At 28.0% G+C, this 22,699-nt stretch overlaps 1 protein-coding gene across 7 annotated transcripts in view; it reads left to right on the top strand.

Moving 5' to 3' along the window:
• LOC123262097 (microtubule-associated protein Jupiter) overlaps positions 1-22,699 on the top strand; it is a 43,577-nt gene that overhangs the window by 15,874 nt on the left and 5,004 nt on the right. For 2 of the 7 annotated variants that reach the window (XM_044724187.1, XM_044724177.1), the window contains exons 1-3: positions 10,484-10,637; positions 10,736-10,938; positions 21,840-22,231. In XM_044724187.1, the coding sequence (XP_044580122.1) occupies positions 10,877-10,938; positions 21,840-22,231 (454 nt within the window). In that variant the 5' untranslated portion in view covers positions 10,484-10,637; positions 10,736-10,876. Of the gene's footprint in view, positions 1-10,481; positions 10,638-10,735; positions 10,939-21,839; positions 22,232-22,556; positions 22,584-22,699 lie in introns of those variants that run through there. The other 5 variants (XM_044724157.1, XM_044724168.1, XM_044724139.1 and 2 more) reach the window with 4 other exon arrangements.

Raw genomic sequence — 22,699 nt, 5'->3', positions numbered from 1 at the left:
CATGTCTAAAAGAAAATCACGTAAAGCGCGGACGCAAAGACTAGAACGCGCACGTTCCTTACACGGTTTATGCACGACAACGAATAAGAAAAGAGAAGGAATAAAAGGATGTACCAGAGGGTTCTCGTAATTACACATAACCAGAGACGCGAGAGAGCAGACGGGAGATAGAACCACCTATTTCCGGATTTACGTCTGCACGTTTGTGATGTAGCCTGGCACCGTGCCACTTAAAACTTTTCATCGTTTCATAAAAGATTACCAACGAAAATTACTTCAATTTAATATTTTTTATTTTTTCTGGATAAGTATTACTTGAACTTACTAAGCATCTCAACAAAACAAATCGTTAATTCATCAAATGTAACTTCAAAAATGATATTCTAACGAAAGAAAGAAAGCTCATGAACTTTTCAATGCTGCCTCGAAGTTTTTTCTTATTGTAATATCTGAAATATATTTTTGCTTCCGTAGTTACGGTATAATTATAAATGATCCAACTATGTTGAATCACTTGGATAGATTTTTAAAAAAATATAAGATTTAAGGTCAAATTTAGCTCGTTTCATTGAACTATCCGTAACAATTAATAAAGAAAAAAAAAATCTTCGTCAATTATTTATTATTTTTTTCGTTAAAAAAGAATTTCTTAGTCTAATGATTTTATGCTTGGTCATTGAACGTAGAAATCGCTATGTGTCTGTCGAGATTACTATTAAACTCTACTATACTTGCTCTTCATATACATATGCGTTTTCAATTAATCTTGCTGTGTATAATTGAAAAATTTTTTTAACCATTTAGTACTTAATGTGTTGGGAATAAAATTATCCTCAATTACAGCTCTCAACTATTAATTCAATCTCTGCGATTCTTCACTGTTAGATCTAAACAAAGAATGACTAAACGCACGTGTTTGTCGTTGTCAATGGGATTAAAATCGATCAGTGTGATAATTAATATCGTGTCCAGTTTACTATTTATTTTATCAACCTGAAGCATCAGTATGCGTGCAGCAAGTCTCGTTAATTTATGATCACTAGACCAGATGGTTAGACATATTACTGTATCTTTGAAATAAGAAAACGAAAATTCTTTTAATGATCCTTGCAGTGTATATTTTGTTAGTCATCCTATTATATTTGTAATGTGTTTTATTTTACTAAAGAAAATTTAAATCAGAGAAAAGGATTAATTACATATGAATTGTTTGTACTTTTCTTTTTTTAAGACCTATTATTTATTTTTTGGTCGTATTTAATGCTTAACGGTATTTGACATAAAAAAAAATATATAATAGAAATTCCATGGATTTTTAATTTTGATAAAAAATAAGCCTCATTAATAACGTCAAGCTATTTTTTCATGCTCTACTTATTTTCATTTTTTTTTACGATAATTGGACTTAATTTAAACTTTAGCCTAAGTTTCTCGAAAAAAATTATAGAGCTTGAATGTATAGTAATTATTTATTAATTGAAAAAAATAGTATTATCCTATTTTAAAATAATTTATCATAAAAATTGGGAATTATTTAGGGTGATAGTTATCACAAATAATTAGCGGCGAGAAATTATTTTCTTCGCTTTAAAATATTTTTAATTGACCGCTTTATATTCAACTAAAGATAAAGATCAATGAAAATGATTTCATTATGATTATGATTATAATATTATTATATGTAATTAAATAGTTTTTCCGCCGTAAGTAATTGTTAGTGGAGGAAAAAAAAAAGAAGAATAGTATATATTCATTTCCGAGCTAGTAAATGTTCACATGGCAGTAATTTGTCGGTGGTTTTAGAACTAGAATTTTGAAAACACAGTAGACAAAAAAAGATTAATTTATAATTTTATAACGGTGTTTAATTGGGCAAATGGATCTAGTGATAAAGGAAGAATATAAAAAAGGGTCACAAAATGAAAAAAAGTTGAGCAACATAAAACAAATAATTGGATGGTATTTCCTGAAATAAACTGAGCGCGGAAATATAATAAACGGGCCAATCTTTATACAATTCAACTGATATCTTCTTACTCATCTCTCTTTCTCTATCTGTTATTTTCTTCCATCCAATGTGATGCGTGTTATAAGGTGATTAATGCAATAATGCTAAAGTACATCACGCAAATAGTCGTTAGATGTGAAAGCTTCTCTCACGTCATTGAAAATAGTGTTTTGGAATTATCAACTCCATTGAAACCAATTTTAAGTTTATGTTATTTGTTACAATTATTTTAGTTAGCTTGTAGTTGTTTTTTATTGATGTGGTTGTTTTTGTTTGTTGTTGCACTTATTGAATATTGAGTCAGTGAACTACACAAACCAACACTTACCAGAAAAAACTTATTTTAGTCATTCGCGTTCTATAAATCCTCTGGGTACTTGAACGTTTATAAATGGTCAGAACAGAGCTATACTGAAAGATAGACTGAAGATTTTACTGCTCGTGTGAATTACACTCGAAGAAATTTCTTCGAGTGTACATTCAACGATAAACATCACGCAATAATTTTCTTATATTTACAAGACATTTAAAATTCTATAAGTTCTACTTTGTATTACTCTAATACAGTAGTTTTTTCATTATTAAATCTTTTTTTAAATTGTATTTGTGTCCGTCTAAAAAATGATACTGAAATTGACAGAGATCTGTCAATTTTTTTGATTATTATGACAACTAAATTATTACGAAACAATTTCAATAATTATCTCCACATCTAGAAATTAAAAAAAAATTACAAGTAAAAATTAAAAAAAAATATCTTTTTTATAATTGATTTGTAATAAAAATAAAAAAAAATTTATACATAGATGTCTGCTAATTTCAGTATCATGTCTAAAATTTAATCTTACATTTAAGATTAATTTTTTGGAATAATTTGACTATTTAATTTATAAAATTATAGATTAATCTATTAGTCTATAAAATTAATAATTATAGTTATTGTAATCCTTATAAATATTTATTCTCTCACCATTCAACATAAAGTTATCAAATGTACATCTGATAAAATAATAATAAATATTACAGATGGATTTGTAAATGACAAGATAGTTAATGTAATAAGAATTGAATAAAATGCAAATTAACCAGTGTAAGTGCAAAGTTAATACATAATATAAGAGAAAGGAAAACAAAAGAAAGAGACTACTCATCGATTGATTGAATAGTTGGTATTCACGCCTGACTTAACACGTTTACTGATCAACATAATTTAAATTTAAATTTATTTTTTATTATTCCTATTCATTGTTAAATCCAATCAGCTAAAGTACTAGATCAGTTGTTACAATCTAATCTGTTTTATTTTCACCTTTTCACCGTTTCACAGATAACTTTCTATTCTCGAATCACAATAGCTAGGCTTTTGCATCGTATTTTTTCTTCTTCTATTTATAAATTTATTATTACAATATCCGTTAGATGTAAAAGTGGATTTTTATTTTTCGTTCATAATTTAAATTCCTGATTGCGAATAACTAACTCTTCAATTTAATAAGATCGCAACGGGAGTTAAACTTAACTCGCGCTAATTTTTTTTATTAACGTCACCATTAGTTGCAGTATTTCAAAGGTTTATGCTTCCATAGAATATATTCTTATATTCTTGTTCTTAAAATGTGCTATCTAAAGAGAAGAGAAGTCTTGACAGATGAGTAGAGGGCAGATGAAATTCCACCTGACCACAAGTAGATCAGAACAACCTTACGATCGATCTTCGTCGGAAACGTCGCTTGATCAACTCTCATGGAGCTTTCTCATAAAGTTGTAAAAAAAGTATACAGGTATCTTATAAATTCCTTTCAACTTATATTTATCAGAACATATCATCAAATTGGCATTCACTATTTTACTTTAACGTTTTCTGCAACACCTCTAAAATTCTTACTCGATACATAACTTTAGAGCTAAACTTATTTTTAAATGCATTCCTATAAATATTTACACCCACATGCATTTTACCTACAAACAATCAATGAAAAATATTTTCCTCTCACTCTTTCTCACCGCGATACTGCAGTCTAGTCCCTGCAATGTCGCTTTTATCGATTTTTAGCCAGAATAGCTGCTTCTGGGTCGACTCACTCTCATCTAAAGTACCAGAAAATGTGCAGAATCTGCGGCTTTGTGTAAAACTGCTCTAAAAAAAACTAGCACATCTTCTGACGTCACGTATAGATTTAAATTCGATTTCTTAATTGCAATACAAACGTCCTTCGAATTACCAGTAGAATATTCAATGCAATCGTTTTGAAGAAAATTTTGAGAGCAATAAAAACAGAAAAGAGACAATAAGGCAAAGGCATTCGAAAAAAAAAAGCATTTGAATGTATTATTTTTTAACATTGTACAATTATCCCAATTTTAAATTAAAGTATTAAAAATTGCAAACTACTTTTAAAAACATCAACACGATGATAATGATGGTGATGAATGAATTCTGTTTCAATATGTTTGGTTCTTTATAAACTTTATGATTAATCCACACCCACGGTCATATCACGTGTCTAAGAATCTGCGACATATTCATTTAGCTTGAAGGTTAATGAAAATCGAAGGCTTGGCTTCAATTTTATTTGAGTCTTAATAATAATGATAATGATAATGATTAGCAAGAATAATCATACATTGAATAACATTAAATGATGTGTTATTTGGTTAGTGATACAATCATAACAACAATGAGACCTTTAATTTTGACAATTCTTTATCGCGAGACAAAATATAAAACCGGATGTAAATTGCATCGACTTGTATTGCCTTATTATTATCTTTGATTCTTCAAGGCTATTCAGCGATCCATTTCTTCCTGTGTCACTGCTGAAGCAATACTATACTACGAGCGTACAACGACGTCGAAGATACTGTTGAGTTGTTGTTGAACTGGTTGGTGTCACCAACCGTGATTCCTCAGCTCTTCGAGAATCGAATTTCTTTGTTACTATATTGGTTAAATAACTATAAGTGAAAATAAACGTCAAAAAATGAACACCATGTTAATCAATCCTTCTCATCCTTTATGCACTGCACGTACTCTGTTTGAATTTATAAACACATAACAAAATATTTGATACAAAGGCATCGTGCTTTAGCTCTGCCTTTATATTCACTTTACTGTAAACTGGAGAGAGTAAATTACAAAAATAAATTTAAAAAGTCTAACTAAAATAGTTACTGATGTTATTGAGGAAAGATAATTTCAGCGGAGCACATGGTGGTTTGTTTGATAAACATTCTTTATACTATCAGCTACACAAAGTCTGCAAGGAAAGACTTTAAGTTATATTTTGCAGTTATGGGAAGATATATCTATAAAAAGAGAGTTTAAGCTGAAGCTAAATCAAGTTGACGTTTATTTTCACTTATAGTTATTTAACCAATATAGTAACAAAGAAATTCGATTCTCGAAGAGCTGAGGAATCACGGTTGGTGACACCAACCAGTTCAACAACAACTCAAGTTTACCCAACACTGAAAAAAAAACTATTTTATTTAAGAAAAATATTCTCTTCAAAATTTCATTCCTGTTTCGAGATATTCAATTCTCTGAATTTTGAAAATTCACTCTTGAATTAAAAATATAAAACCCTTAAAACAAAAAAAAAAAAAAGATAAACTATGTTTTGCTTAAGAATGATTTTTTCTTGAATTAAGATAGACAATAACATTAATTCAAAAAACTGCCGAGTTGTTTTTTGAAGAATACCGAAAATTTCGGATTTCTGTTGTTTTCAAACCTTTAAAAATAAGTCTTAAATAAGTATAGGAATGGATTGAAATCAAATATTTTTTTTTTGTTTTCCAAATATTCTTTGGTTATTTCGATGGAAAAACTTTTTCTTAAAGTAGTATCACAGGTACCACAAGTGTCAAATTTTAATTACATAGTCTTATTTGATTTCCGTCGTTGATTTTCCTATTCAAAGTCGCATTAGAAAAAGATTGACGGAAAAATTTTGAAAGTTTTTACGCTCCTATACTTAACTTTTGATTGTAAAAAATATTTAATATGTTATTTACTCTCATTTTCTCAATTTTTATTGAAATTTGAACGGTACTTTTTGTAGAATAGAATAAAAACTGTCATTTCTCATGAGACTCAATGTTTAACCCTAAAAATTTAAAAGCACAATATTTTTTACTCGTTCTCTTAAGCTTTTCAAAAATTTAGTAGGCTTATTATTTCACTATAGTTTACTAATATGTCAAATTTCATAAAATTCTGAACAGTAAATCTTTAATCGAAGGTACTGCCTTAAACCAAGAATATAAAATTCTTAAAAGAAAACCAAATTATTCTTAGTTTTCGAGAATAGTGTTTTTCAATTAAAAATTTAATTTTACTTCACGAAGATAATATACTATTGATCGAAGTTGTAAAGTTTTTTAATCAAAAAAACAAGTCTCAAGACAAAAACTTCCGGAACCAAGATGTAAGGTTCTCTTCAAAATAATTTTCTTGGATCAAGAATATTTGTCTTAAATCAAATAGTTTTTCTTATTTTTCAGTAAACATAATCTTCTAAAGGATTATTATTTCGTCCATTATTTATAAATTTATGTATCTATATGTACATTATATTGTGTATGTATCTATTTTATACATTTAGATGAAATAAAAGATATAAATAATGTTTAAGTAGATTGTTCTTTAATCATTATGTTCAAAGCCACACTTGTGGTTTTCTACCACAAGAATCACTTGGATATATACCCGAGGCCACTGTCTCATCTCAAGCAAAAAGTTTCCGCCATCTCGACAACTTACGAGTTATGATGATCATCATTAATGCGACGTTCATCGCCTCATGCTTCACTGGATTCTGATTTTATAGTTACGTTGCGTAATATCGGAGTTTCCTTTCCTTTTTTTGATGAAATCAATTTTTTTATCACGCTAGCGTTACTTTAAAGATATCAAAATTTTATAAAACTATTAATCAAAGTCGTAAAAAAATTCCAGCATATATGTGATGAATAGCTCTTCTTATTTCTTCCATCGTTTTCATACACAGAAAATGTACTTTCATTAACCTAATAATTTATTGCTGATTATTAACATCAAGCTTTACTCTATAAACAAAAAAATCAAAGATTAATATTTATTACACTGCTGCTTTAAATTATTAATTCATTTATATAATTAAAATAAAATTTATATTTATCAAATTAATTAAATTAAATTTTTATAAAATAGTGAGGTAAAAAAATGAAATAATATTTTTAACTGGTAAATTAATTACAAACTTTCGCCAAACCTTCATGTATGTAATCTTTTTCCATCTATCTTTTTCTCTCAGCTACCCTACCTAAGCATTATCTATAATCTTTTATCAGTGATATTCACTCTCAGACACTGATTTAAAGGCGGCTCGTCGTGTAAAAATACCTTGTATATATCCCACAGTTCGTGGTCGAGATGACTTTGCTCATTCGAGCGCCAAGTTCTTCCGGTCAAGCGTAGCCAGACGGATCTCTAGGCTGCTCTCTACGAGGAGTCGATGTTTCAATGGAAAAAAATTTTTTAGTTTCAGTAACTTTCACTTCTATTCGTCAAACTGGAATTATTAAATCTACAAATGATATATTGATTTTATTAGATAGATATTTATCTTATTTTTTTCTTGTAAGAAAAATCAATTTATGATAGATTCATTGAAAATTCTTACCTATCAACACCTCATCAGTAAAGGCAATTATGAGCGTTTAAAAAACTTTATTTAAGGCAAAAATCTTCTTTTTTTTTATTTTTTTGAAGAAGTTCTAAATAGATTCAAATTTCGCGCTAAATGTCATTTGTTTATTTATTTATTTTGTTTTGCACATGTGAATGTGGTTATATGTCAAATATTGATTTATATAATTTAAAAAAAATCAGAAAAATTTTGTAACAGCAAATATTTTTATTATAACATGAGTTTTTATTATGAAATTTGGTACTATCAGAAAAGTTATAACCTGAGTTTCCGTCTTTTCACGGTTTTATATTTTTTCGGTGAAAGTCAATTTATCATCTAAACAATTAAGAGAACAAGAAAAATTTTCTGACGAGAATATTTTTATTTTAAAAAGCATTTTGCTCAATAAATTCTTGATCTAATTTGTATCTTTGGACTATTTTATATTTTTTTTTGGATGATAATCAATTTATTATTTTAAGTTTTCGGATGAGTTTTCAAAAGTTTATAGATTTGTCCCGTCACATTTTCCATCAAATTATTAGTAATTGATCCTGCAATAGCAATATTATTTTTTTAATTTATTTCTAAAGTACCCAAACCATAAAATGCAATTATAAATATCGAAAAAAATCCCAAGATCTTCTATTCATAATTCGTAATTCTCAGCGGTGACATTTTGACTACAGTTAACTATAGTATTATCATTACTTCATCAAGGTACAAATATTTTCAAATAATTATTAAAACATTTAAAGCATTCATAAAAAAATAGGAATACAAAAAAATGATTCAAAAATAACACATAGCGAATTGCCTGCAATAATAATGAAATTCTGTCTCTAGAACGCGAGTCTGTCTCTAATGTTAGAGTCCGCGGTATTTCAGTACTACTAGTTATTTTTTCTTTGTTATTTGTCCGTTCAACAGACCAGTGCTTCGTGATATCTATATGTTCTGAGGCGTTTCTCGCCGTTCTTGTTTTAGGAGACGCAGAAGGAAGTTTAAAGAATAAAATAAAAGTTGACAGAAAAAAAGGTGAATTGAGAGCTCAAGAATAAGAATGAAAAATAAAACAAATTTATACGCTTAAAGAAAAATAAATTTGTTATTTTAAAAATTTCGACGTCTGTCTATCAGCTGAGAACCACAGCTCCCTTCCGGGATACTCTTTTCCCGCTGTGGAAACTTTTAGATATATATACCTATCAGCTTTGTACTTATAGAACTTCCTCACACATATATATTCAATTTTTTTTTAAGTTCTTCCCTCAACTGTCTCGTTAGATATTTCTTGTCCGTTTAGTGATCTTATTTCATATAAAATATAATCTCAACTCTTGTAAATTCGCTAGCATTTACTCGACTTTAATTGACAGATTCGCGAAAAAACTTTAAAAGTTTTGTTACAATTATCGATTTATTTTGTAAATATTTTTGTTTTATTTCAAATAAATCCATCACTTTTTATAATTAAAAATTTCTTTTTTTAAGAATAAAAATATAGAAAAAAGTTATTTACCAAGAATGAGTATGCATATTTTAAATTAAATTCGAAAAAAAAAAATTATTTTTTTTTGAAGACTGGAAACTTTGTTGATCAACCAGTAAAAATTAACGCTCCAACAATTTGAGATTCAATTTTCTATCGATACGTTTCAATAATTCAATCTATAATTCTTATATATCTAGTACGTATTTTATTAAATTTTTTCATTCAAAATCGTAATCACGTTAAACCAATTTAAAACATAATGTATATAAACAATATCGAGTCATAGACTTATTATTTATAGGAGAATTTATTTATTCAAACCGCAAGTGTCAAGTGTACAGAAGATAATCAGGGCATTCTTTTCAGTAGTCGCGACCGACTTAAACCTGCCACTTTTCTTTTCACTTACTTTACACTCCAGCTAATTTTATTCATTAATTTTATTCAAAGACTTATTTGTAAGCAAAATACCCAAGTGTGCTCTTCAAACCTTCGTTTTAAAATTTAAATTTTTATTTATCTTAAAATTATTACAAAATCTAGATAAAAAATGATTTTTACTTAAACCTTTCCGTAACCTTTTTTTTATATCGCTGTACTGGTTACGTGTGTCAAAGTAAATACAACAGAATATATGAATACATAAAATGTAATGATTTAAATGTATAGGTAAGAATGTAAGAAAAAATGACAGAAATTTATGATAGGTATATTTTACAAAAAAAAAAATGACAAAAATTAATCAACTTTTAGTAATTTTTAAATGATTAGAACAAAAATGAGCGTTTCGCAGAGGACCCAGCATCTGAGCTTTGTGTTTTCCAGTCCTTGACCTGCGTCAACTTGTGCTTCCAGCATCGCAGTAGAGTTTGCGTCACATTGATCGATCGTTCAAGTTCATGAGCAATTTTTTTCTTTAATTAAAATTATTTTAAAAATATTTTATCTTTTATTGATCGCAGTAATAAATCACTAGTTCTTCTCTACTCAATCTAATATATTTGCTGAAAAATTCTTCATTAGAAAATGAATGTCTTAAGAACGTGCTCAGCGAAAGAATTTGATTGTTTAAATAAATTGATGATAAATATTTATAGTAGAGAGTAATTGTAAAAAAATAATTATAAAAAGAAAGATTACGTGTGAGAAAAAAGCGAATAGATTTACGAGTAATGTATTGATTGAGGTGAATGTACGACAGATCCAACATTTAGCTCTGCGGGGGTGGTTTGGAGTAACAGAGGGCGCCAGCGATATCGCTGAAGAGGAGAAGGAAGGAAGGCTACGACGAGCAGTGGCGTTATATACCGGCTGGTGTTTCAATCCGACTGCCAGTCTCTTGATCGCGTTACAGCTCGTCACAATAAAGCTCTCCTACTCTCTTTAAATAACAGTTTAATTATTTTTAATTATCCTGCTTCAATTCAGTGGACTAGTGTGTTAAAATATCGATTTTAATGTAAGATTATAAATTTTTTTAAATTAATAGCCCAATTTTTTTTCTATTTAATTGAATTTTTTCTAATCAACAATTTTATTGGATACAAAAATACTTAGTTGGATTTTAGTAGAGTGGATCAAAGGGTGAGATAAAATTCTAAACCGAGTGACAAGGCACACAAGCGAGCGAAGGAGAAGATAAAATATTTATTAAGCTTAAGGGGGTGTATCAGGGATTAAATACGTGTACGGTCGGACATGGCCACTTACGCTGCATACAGACACATTGAACTCGACAATGTCGGTTATGGAAAGAAAAGGTAATTTATTTTATAAGACTATTATTCACTTTATTTCGCCACCCATTATTTTCTCTTGATTATGGAGTCTCAAAGAACAAAAACTACAAAAATTTTTATTGATCAATGCGTCAACGACCTTTTGTACTCCTAAAAAACAAATGTCAAGTTTGTACGGTTGACAAAACACATTCAGTCTAATCTGCCAAAAATCATAAGTCCACGCGCTCGTAATTGGGCGTGCTACGGATTATTTTAGTTAAGGGTCACATGTCATTTCAATTATTACTAAAAATTTTTTTTAATTTAATTTTTGATGACTCATGATTTGAAATGCTTAAAAGTGGCTCCTTTAAATTACAGTTACTTTTTTTTATCTTTAAAAAAACTTTTTCTACTTATTTTTAATGATTTTCTTGTCCTTTTTAGCCGTAACAAATTTCATTTTTAATTGAATCATTAACATTTACAGAATAAAACCACTCGAATATTTCATGTTTGTGAAGAACTTTATCATTTACTTTCAAATCATTCAGTCAAGTATTTTTGTCGTTTGAGAAAATATTGGAAAAAAAACCTTTTTTTTTTTTTTATTTTCAACGACTCAATTGCTTGACTGATTAAGTCATAAATCTAATGAGACCCAAGCTTTGAGATTTTCAAATGAAAAATGAAAACCTTTTATCTTTCAATGGCTGTCATATAAGTGTATTGAAGATATAGAACCTGTCGAAATCTTTAGTGGCTATTTTTCTGAAATTATAATTAATGTCATTTTTAATTGAATCATTAATATTTAAAAAAATCCCTCAAATATTTCTTTTAAATCAAGTTTTACTGATTTATGTATTTTTCTTAATTAATTAACTCAAATAAATTTTATCATTTAAAGAATAATTTAAATTTTAATTAAAAAAAAATTTTTTTTAAAAGCCGAAAATCGTTTGCATAAATTAAAATAATTTTTTACTGATGAAATTTAATTAAAAATTTTTTTCCTTAAACAATTGAATCTTATCTAACGATTGAATATCATTAAAACAAAAAAGATATTTAATTAGATAAAAATAATGATATAAGCTCAGGAAAAAGAAGAAAGTGTTAAGGATGCAGTTTACGGTATACATTGATAGGTATGTTGTAAGATTTTCGGCGGCTTCTTTTATACAGGAAAGTAAGTTAGATTAACAGGATGAAATCTGAGAAAAAGACGTTATAGATCTCATCCGAGTTGGAGTGGAATAAGAAAAGAAGGAGCTCTCCTCGCAACAACTCAACTCGATCTTCAAAGAAATTTGTGTGGGCTTAGAAAGCGTGACTTTACCTCGTGTACACTTGAGTCTATGAGTTATCGGTTACTTTGCCTATTCTAGTAACGGTCAGCTAACCATTATTATCTTTTGTAACTTTGTTATCAACTGTTTACCTTGTAGTACTCGTATTATACTTTACAGCATTTAAAGATTAATTAAAAATAACTAAGATTAAATATACTGGGTAATGAAAAAGAGAACATAAAGCATAAATTTTGCAACGGTAAATATTCTATTCAACCAGAAACATTATTGTTTTTTTTTTTTTTATTTTATCGCTCTTGTTAATATCGTTATAGTTCATTTCATTATTTTCAAAAGATTATTGATCACTATCGGCCTCAATTTTGTTTTTACTCGATCATATATTCACATCGAGTGTTATTCGCTATTATTCGCTGCATAAAGCAGACTCTGTTTTTGTATTAAACAGTAGTTTCTTTATTGCATTAATTCGTATTATTTATAGACTTACTAATGTCATATTTCAAAATTCGCTCAATAAATTACAACCTTATCGACTTCAATTTAATAATCGCAGTAAAAAATATACGATAAAAAAACTCAAGCTATTTTTAGATAAAATTAATTATCATCAATCAATCAATTAGCGGTGTTTGTAAAAAAAATGTATTCAATTAAGAAAATAGTTGATTTTTATAGTAAAATTTTAATTTTTTATGAGAAATAAAATTGATCGGTAAATTTCTATGCACGCAATTTTCATAATAACTATTTAAGATGTAATGGTAAACAATAGTTGAGTAATAACAATTATGATAAAAATAATAAATTTTCATTTCATTGTATTTATATGTAAAATAATTGTTTTTAATAATTACATTGTAGTACACGGTATTTATTTTAATAAATATTTAATTAATTAATATTTATTCTCACATAAAAGAATAATAGCTAATTAACTTATTTATTTAATATAATTACTAAATTGTATTATGGAAAAAGAATATAAAATTGATACGAAACTATTGAGGCTTCAATTAAGAAAAAGGGTATACAGGTTTACTGTAACCCCCATAAGACTTCAGATAAGCAAGTAATGAAGAGTTTTAAAACTACATATAAAGGGTGAGGGCGTATAGACACATACAAAAAATAGAATAAATACAGAATAATACATCGTCATCAAGATAGCTACTCGCGCGCGTGAAAACAGGACGCTTCATATTTCCATCCGCTCTGAATATCGCATTACGTGCTCGCTGCCATGCGTACATCGAAGTAACGCGAAACTTTAACATGCAGTTTCTTTCTTCCCATTCGCACTTGAATTTTTTCCCTCATTTGTTAGCGCTTTTTTTTTAACCTTTTGTTAATCTATACCTATTCAAGGGGGCTTCGGTCTCTTCAACACGAATTAGTTGACTCAAGGGATATGGATTGGATGAATATAAAGTCAACTATTGGCACGCGACGTGTATTGAACACTGTGAAAGTAAAGGGTGAGTTAACTCTATTCGTGAGTCACAGCAAAACTGAGGCTTCTGCTCCCCTTTTACTCGATGGAAGAAGTAAAGAAGCCTCTTTTGCGAATCGAATCTTTTTCTTTGTTATTGAAGCCAAAAATTTTGAAACGTATACTTAAGTTTTTTTTAGTTTTAAATATACGTTTATAGAGAGAGAGCAAGTTTTAAAAACTTATAATAATTTTTTATAATATTAACACAAATAGTATGTAATAATAACACTATAGTGTGTTACAAAGATTATCTATACATATAGTATGCATGAAAAATTTGAAACATTAAAATGTTAAAGTAACACGAAAAAAAAAGTTAAATTTACACCATTACATGAAATTTTTTACTGTCTACCAGTAGTTAGAAACTGAAGTTTAATTGTAAAAGACAACTAGTAAATGGTAATTATTAAAAAAATCTTTCTAAGATAAATTATCTTGATGGACAAAAATTGAAGTTGTACATGAAATATCTTGGTTCGAGTCTCGGCCAAGACAAATTATGTCAAAAATGCTGCTCACGGAATTAGAAAGTCTTAAAACAAAAAAAAAACACCAATAACAATAACTTATAAAAAAGCTACAAATAATAGAAATTATAAAGCGAAATATAAGTAAAATTTTAATTTTCTCGAATTCAATATAAAATATAATTCGACGATAACACTACATGCGTACGAATTGTTCAATTTATTATATTGAATAGTAAAGTTTACTGAGCTGTGTAGTAAAATTTTGTAAACAGCTTGTGAAGTTTACGACGCAATTAACATTTATTTTGCTTGTAAAAGTAGAGTTTTGACGTAATAACCTCAAGATTCAAGATAGTAATTTTCACCCATATAGTTTTCTCTATGTGTAGACTTACATGTTTTATATTATTATTTTTTCAAGTAATATTGTAACTGTTTGAAACTAATGAAAATCTAACAGAAGTACAAGCGGTAATTTAGTACATTATGGTTTATCATTAGAATTGATAATTGTGGAAAATAAGACACGAATATCTCAAGAAATCGTAAAACGAATAAAAAAAGATAATCAAATGAACGATTGTAAATTAAACTGAGGGAAATGCCGATAAATTGTTGTAACGGTGTATGCTGCTCAGCATGTTCTTTAACCTCGTTAGAGGTCCGGTCGAAACTATCGTAAACTCGTAGATCCTGATGATACTAAGACTCTATTTTGCTTCCATGTACCAATCTTGTCCGGATGTAGTTAATGAGAAAGAGACCGGTAGTCAATCTTCACTCATCCGTGTAATTTTATTATCATTAACTCGTATGAAAACTTGCTTTTCATTTTAATAAAATTATTTTATTTATGTGTTTATACACTTATCTCATTTTATATTTATTATTTTGTCATTAAAATATTTAACCAGGTAGAATTTTAAAGTTATAACATCAGTATAAAATAATAATGTCATGGATTATGCTAATAAAACTTTAAATTGCCAATGAATTGCTTGAGATTGTGACAACAGCAATAAATTGGTTAAGACGGTCTATATATGTGAATATAAAACGAGCCAATCTATTTAACGATAATTGGTTAATCGATTTCTCGTAAATTTCAATACCTTTTAAGATCACTAATAAAAAGTTTACTTGTATAGATCATTATATTTTTTATAAACTCAATTTGAAACGCGCCAATAAAATTTAATTGACCATTTTTTTATTTTAACGAATTTATTAACACATTTTAATTAATTATTTAGTAATTTCTATTGTTGTAAATGATTTTTAACTTCTCGCTAAGAAAATTGAAAATTTTCAAAAATCGAGGTTATTGTTTTTACCCCGTTTTTCGAAAATCAAGTTTTCATCCGATCTCGGCGTTTTGAAGTCCTAGGAAGCTTCCCTGACTACTCCCGCGAGGTTGTCACTATGTCTGTATGTATGTGTGTGTGTGTGTGTGTGTGTGTGTGTGTGTGTGTGTGTGTGTGTTATTCGATTTTATCGCGGTTGGTGCCATTTGAAAGTGCTTGGCCGAATTTAGATTTTGAGTATAATTTGGACCGATTCAGATCAGTAAATTTTGAGAAATCTTAAAAAAACTAAGAAAAAAAATTTTTTCAAATGTGTTTTTTTTTTTTAATAACTTTTAAACGGCTCCACCGATCGATTCCAAAAACTAATCAGCTCTAGACAATAAAAAACCACGTCGATCGCCACCAAGCTGGTCAAAATCGGTTAATTCGTTCGAGAGATATCGTGAACGAAAGAAAACCAAAAAAACTGTTTTTTCGGGATTACTTCGAAATTTTTAGTTCGATCAATTAAAACCTGAAAATAACTTATGAGGATGATAAAACTGCGTCGAATGCCGCCAACCGCGTGAAAATCGGTTGCTCCATTCAAAAGTTATTGCGGTTTGAAAATTCCAAAAATAGTGTTCTATGAAACTTCTATCAGACTTTTGAGCTGGGAGAGCTCAAATGCATAGAAATATTATCCCTTTGAACTCAGCGAGCTCAAAATATCACATAAATTATATTTTGAGCTCAAAAATCTCAAAAATGTCATAAGTACAATTTTAAGCGCCCAGGTATGGAATTAGCGGGAAGTTGCAGGGATGGCCTTTAAGGTGAACCGTTTTTCTAATTTTTGTTTTTAATATTTACATATCTAATGCTACTTTCGCTTGTTCAGTACTTTATTCTTCTGTATTTTATTTGGATTAGCGTTTTTTTTAGCGATTTATGTTTCCTCACATACTTATATTTCACTTTATAAAAAAGCATTGCAATGTCTTACACATATTTTTGGTGTAGAAATTCTATCTCCCTCAAAAATAGATATATATGTATAAACTTGACGAATTAATATAAAAAATAAAAAAAAATTAAATCATGTACTTTCTCGCCAGATATTTAATGAAATTATTAGAACAAACGTAAAAATTTCCAAAAACTAAAAATTTATCAATGGCTTTTATGTTTCTAAGTAAACCGAAACTTTGAAATTAAAAAAAAAAAAAAATTAACTTTCAACGAAAAAAAATTTTTATTAAAGTTGCGCAGCACAAAAAAATTTTTTTTTAACTTGACGAATTATTTATTCGTTGTGAATTTCTTTATTTATTTACAATGTTTTAACCTCACAATATTTCAATTTTGCTACATCTAATAATTCAAACTTAATTAATTGTGATATCAATTAAGCAATAGCAGAATATTAATTTTATTTTATAGATCCGTCAATCAATACTCAATTAAATTGCTACCTTACCTAAAGTCAACGTTATATTATTTAACTTATCAAATTACGAAATAATTTACAAGATCGTTATGTTAATTGTAACAATTAGATATCGAGTAAATTGATCTAGTGTTGAGAAAAAAAGAGCCTCATTCTTAAATTGAAGATTAATTAACAATGAAAAAATATTAAGAGTACGATGTCAATCATTCTCACGTGTCTATTGATGAAGGACAATCAGTTAACTATAATTAAACATTACTTTCATGAATGCAACAATCTCATTCTCATGACAATTCTATACATTAACATCCGAATAGTTATGTTATTTTTATCATCATTATACCAACAATATGATCATTCGCCATTATTATTTTCTTTTCCCATTGTTTATTTTTTTTATACTTAAAAAAAAATATTGTGCAAGCAAACAAGTTCATTCATTTGCATACTTCAGACTCACTATATCTAATGACAAATAATGTTTTTGCAGTATAATTTTAAATCATACTCCCATTACTTTATTCACGTGTTCAAATTTCATCTCCAAGCATTTTTCTATTGAATTAAATTAACATATAAAATATGTCAAAGACAATTTATACTATATATAACAATCGCGTGATGAATTTAAACTAAAAAATGATATCTTTAGAATTTATAAAACGATAAAAAAAATCCCGGGACATCACTATGGAAATATCGAGCCAGCGTAAGGTTAAAGTCGTTCACTAGTGTACTATATAGCGGATAGTCTATAACATTTATCAAATAGGTGATGGAGACATCCACGAGACTGGTACCTTCATTTTCTTATAGACTTTATTTCTTTCGTCAATTTTTTTTTCCGTGATCATCAAAATTTTTTATTATTATCCTATCCTATGCTGTGATTGTTATTATTAATGTTATTGGTGCTGTTATTACCTTTGCATTGGCAAGCTTAAATCTGTACTCTTCATAACTATATATCATATTTACTCTCATGATTCATATTTCATTTCGACGGTTCTAAGTCCATGACGGTACGACCTAGCCTCCGCAAGACTTTATGTAATATTTTACTTTACATATTTCATTTTGAATTGCAAAAATAATTAATAATTATTGTTTAAACTAATAAACAGGTTATTTTTCATTTAATTACTAATTGTTTATAATTCAAACACTAGAGAATATTTTTATACAATGATATATTATTTGTGGACAAGGTGCGGTAAAAATATCATTAGTTTACCGTACTAAAAAATAATAACAATAACAATAGGAGATTAGTAGGCGTGTATTATTTAATATATCCTAAATTGACAGGATCATCACTGAATAATAATCTCAACATCGATCAGTGTTACTTATTAGCCTGATTAGTGTACAATTATTGTTAACATGACATTACATGCTATTACATGCTATGTTAGGTGATGTTCAAATGTCTGCAGAGGCGTTGTTTTATTATTCTTCATACTTTATTTTGCATATTTATATTGCTTACCACTTTTGCTAAAATTATTTTTATATTATTTTTTTAAAGTTCTAAAACTTTTTGTTGAAAAATATTTTTAGAATCGGCGCCTAAAAAATGTCTACAAATTCTATCCTTATATTTCAAAATAATTATGAATTTCTAAAAAGAAAAATTTTTATTAAATTTAAATAATTCATTTCAATAAATTTTTAAGCCAAGAAATTCATTTCTGGAAAATAATTTTTGTTTCCCCCAGTAAAGGATGAAATTCATGAGACAACATTTTTTTTACATGAATTTTCATTTATCAAAATTTTTAAGTAAATTTATACGAATTTTGGGCACAATGTTTGAGAATTAATAAAACTATTTTAGTAAATAATTTTTATTTTTAACAGTATTAATAATTTCATAATTTTTAACGCTTTTTGTATCATTAAGTTATATTCCCGCGCTTGTACCATAACTTCTTTAAAAATAATCCATAAACTAAAAAATAGTATCAATTACTAAGGATTTCCTAGTACACTGATAGAAGGATTTCTTAACATTTAAGAATATTTCTTTGTATTTAAGAAATCATTTCTTAAACATCATTTCTTAGTATTTAAAAAATATTTCTTTGTATTTAAGAAATATTTCTTAAATATTAAGAAATATATATATTTTTTAAATACCAAGAAATATTTCTTAAATATTAAGAAATATTTTTTAAATACTAAAAAATGATGTTTAAGAAATGATTTCTTAAATACAAAGAAATCTTCTTAAATACTAAGAAATCCTTCTATCAGTGTATGATTCGAAACATCGAGCAACAGCGGTTTTTTTTGTAATACAAGTCATAGAAATACTAATTTATCGCAGTTTGTTCAAGTGTTTGTATACATCTACAAACATGAAATGGAACTTAAATTTTTTTTTTTTAATACAATCAACCACGCGTATAATATTGTTACTTGATGTTACATAGATATATAAATATAAATACTTCAACCAGTACAGTCGTTTCCGATCGCACGACAGGCACACCCATCCTGTTCTATTCTCAATTTTCTTTTACGTCCTACGATCAATTGATTACCCTCGTTATATTTGCATTCGCGATTATGTTCCCTGTAATATCAATATCACCAGGCATTTCTCTTATCAATTCTTTTTTTTAATCGATAAAAATTTTAACTTTGAATCTGGTAAGTGTAATTATTTTTCAGGAAGATTAAAAAAAAAATTATTTTATTTTAATGAACTGTTGTACTGACACGTGTCGATATACTGTATAGAAAAGCAGAATAATTGGATGGATTCTCGGGAGTGTGAAACAAAAAGGGTGGGTGTGTAATATTAGTAAAGTCACTAAATTAACAGCAAGCATAAACATACATTACAATTGTTCACGTGCCTACGGTTAAGTAACGCGTGCCGTCTGACCATCCTAACGTGCATAATAGTAATATAACTGGCATTCACAAGACCTGTCAGTTGCAGACACTCCAAAAAAAGAGAAAATGGATAATAATGTAAATAAAAATATAAAATAGGCGAATGAGATGTAACTGAACGGAATGTCTAAATACGATATTTATATATACATAATACGAGCGTACAGGGCACGTTTCAGTTAGCAGTGTAACGATACAAGCTTCCGTACAATCTATTTAATATAACAAGTATTTAAGAGAATAGACGAACGGTCCTCGATACCGTAATTGTGAGTTCAAGCTTACGCGGGGGTGGTCATCAATCCGTGAATCCTCTACGTATGGTGCCACGCAACCGATTTACATAATTCTGAGATCTCGAATGGCTTCGTTGAAACATTTAATTTTTACTCACTTAAACCTTTTTTTTAATTTATTCCGTTCTGACAATTTTGCTTTATTACACCTTAGCTTCATTATAATTAAGTCATATTATAATTTATACTGAATCAATTTACGTTAAACGGTACAATATATATAAACATACCGTACGAGTGGAGCTAAGGTTTACTTCAGATACATCATGCAAAAGATTTTTCATAATTACGGACTCTAATAGACTCATAAAATACCGACGTACAATTATATTAATATCATAGTGAATAGTGAATGTTATTAAAATTTTTAAAAATAGGTTCAATCGCTGGCAATTAATTGTTAATGAAATGAGCTTGATTTTATGTTTAATCATTTCCTTTTTATACTACTCTCGTAAAACCATTTACCATCGGCGGTAGCGTTTGAAACTAGGATTTAATTTCAGCCACATTAGAAAAAAAAATACCTTACACTACACTCGTCAGTAATTAAAAGGATATTATTATTAAAAACATACGTTTGTAAACAATTTTCATGAAATAGTAAATTTCTATAACATTTAATCATTATATGCAAATAAAAATCAATATAATTTTATTACTTTCTAGCAACACGCTGACAAAAAAGTTAATTAAAAAAAAAAATAATTTTAAAGAATTTTAATGTATTGACTAATTTACTGTTATAAAATTCGTTTAAGAACGTTCATGCGCTACGCTAGAGTCAAATGAGTATTAACCTTTTATAAAATTTTTGGGGGTCTTAAGACTTTTCTCAATTTTAAAGTATATCAATAATTTTATCATGATTTATAGTTTGTTTTTATTTACCTGAAATATTTTTTAGGCATATATTTTAAAGAGTAGTAAATAATTTTATTAAACACAAATCTGTCATTTCTATAGAAATGTATGCTACGAATTTTCAACTTTTGAGGGAAAACCACTATATGATTAAACTCATAAAAACTAAGAAATTAAAATTTATATCTACTATTAAATCTTGCTTCAAGAATTTTAGCTTTGATTCAAGACAATAAAATTCTTCAAAATAATTTTCTTAATTTAAGAATTTTTTTTTAGAATTGTTAATTTTTTCTTGTAGTGCAGCATAGATATTTTTTTTTTTTTTTTTTTCTACAAAAAAAGTAGCGCTATAAAATGAAATTTTATATAAATTATTAGCTGATTAATTAGAAGAAGAAATTAATTAGTGGTTATTAGTCCGAATAAAAAAATTAATTTCTAATTTTCATAGTTTATTTAGTTTGTTAACACATTGTGCTTTTCCATGCCTCATAACGCGTTAGATCTTTTACGATCAGTTTATTATCTCAGACTGATAGTCTTACACGAAAGCATTTTTACATTCTTTCTAGTACACTTAAATAAGTTAAAATGTATACCATGATATATGAAGGAAATTTATTGATGAACTCAACTGACACAATTTGAAGATATGTAGTCGATCAATATATCAATGTTAAAAAATTTTTCAACCATAAAAATTAATTTAGGTAATTATGCAGAAGTGGGGTTTCACCTATTTTTGAGTGTAAAAAATCGAAAAATTGATCTTAATTTATTTCTAACTTTAAATCGAGGTTTTTTTTTTACTAATTATTACAATTGAAATTAATCTAAAAATTTATTTCAGAGTGTTGAAGCCACCAGGCGGCGGAAGCAGTGACATATTCGGTAGCGGAGCAGACGAAACAAGCCCAAGGCGTGTTAAGAATCACAATGCATCCCAGCTTGGATCAGCATTATACGGCGACAGTGGTGCGAGTACAGGCAGCAGCAGTCCCGAGACACCACGTGCCAACAAGCCCGGTAATGATTCTCACAAACGTCTGTTTGGCCCTCCCGAACCCGTTCCCAAAAATACAAAAAATCACATGCGCAGCAACATCTCCCTCAGCGGAAATGACATTATTGACAATATAAACTCTTCGAACTGTCGCACAATTAAGAACAATGAGTCTAATGGAACTCACATCAACGGCACCGCTTTTGTCAACGGCAACGCTAATACTAACGATATCACAGGTAAACATTTTTAACAACCCAGCCATTTCTAACACTGCTATCTTAAAATATGTGTTTTTTATCAGGCCCTTATTCCAAATTTTATTTTTTATTTTTTTTTTAAATTATTATTTCAACATTCCTTCTTTTATTTATTTACTTAATTAAAAATTTATAAATTATATCGTAAATCATAATTGAATTACTTTTTTTTTTAATAATTTAATATTTACTCAATTAATTTGATGAGCGCGTTTATTCAGAAGATAAATATATACGTGAATGATGTATTACTTAATATGATAAAAAAAAAATAAATAAAATTTACGTGGTTGATGTTTACAAGCAGCTTTTAGGAGAATCAAACGATTTCGTAAGTTTAGACAATAAAAAATTAGATGACATTACACTATAATCAGAAACACTATTTATACTTATCCCTCATACTTATTGCGTTCATCGTATTATTAGTTCATTTATTAGATACCT

The sequence above is a fragment of the Cotesia glomerata genome, linkage group LG1 (assembly GCF_020080835.1).
Source record: "Cotesia glomerata isolate CgM1 linkage group LG1, MPM_Cglom_v2.3, whole genome shotgun sequence".
Taxonomy (NCBI): domain Eukaryota; kingdom Metazoa; phylum Arthropoda; class Insecta; order Hymenoptera; family Braconidae; genus Cotesia; species Cotesia glomerata.
This window is presented reverse-complemented; position numbering and strand designations above follow the sequence as displayed.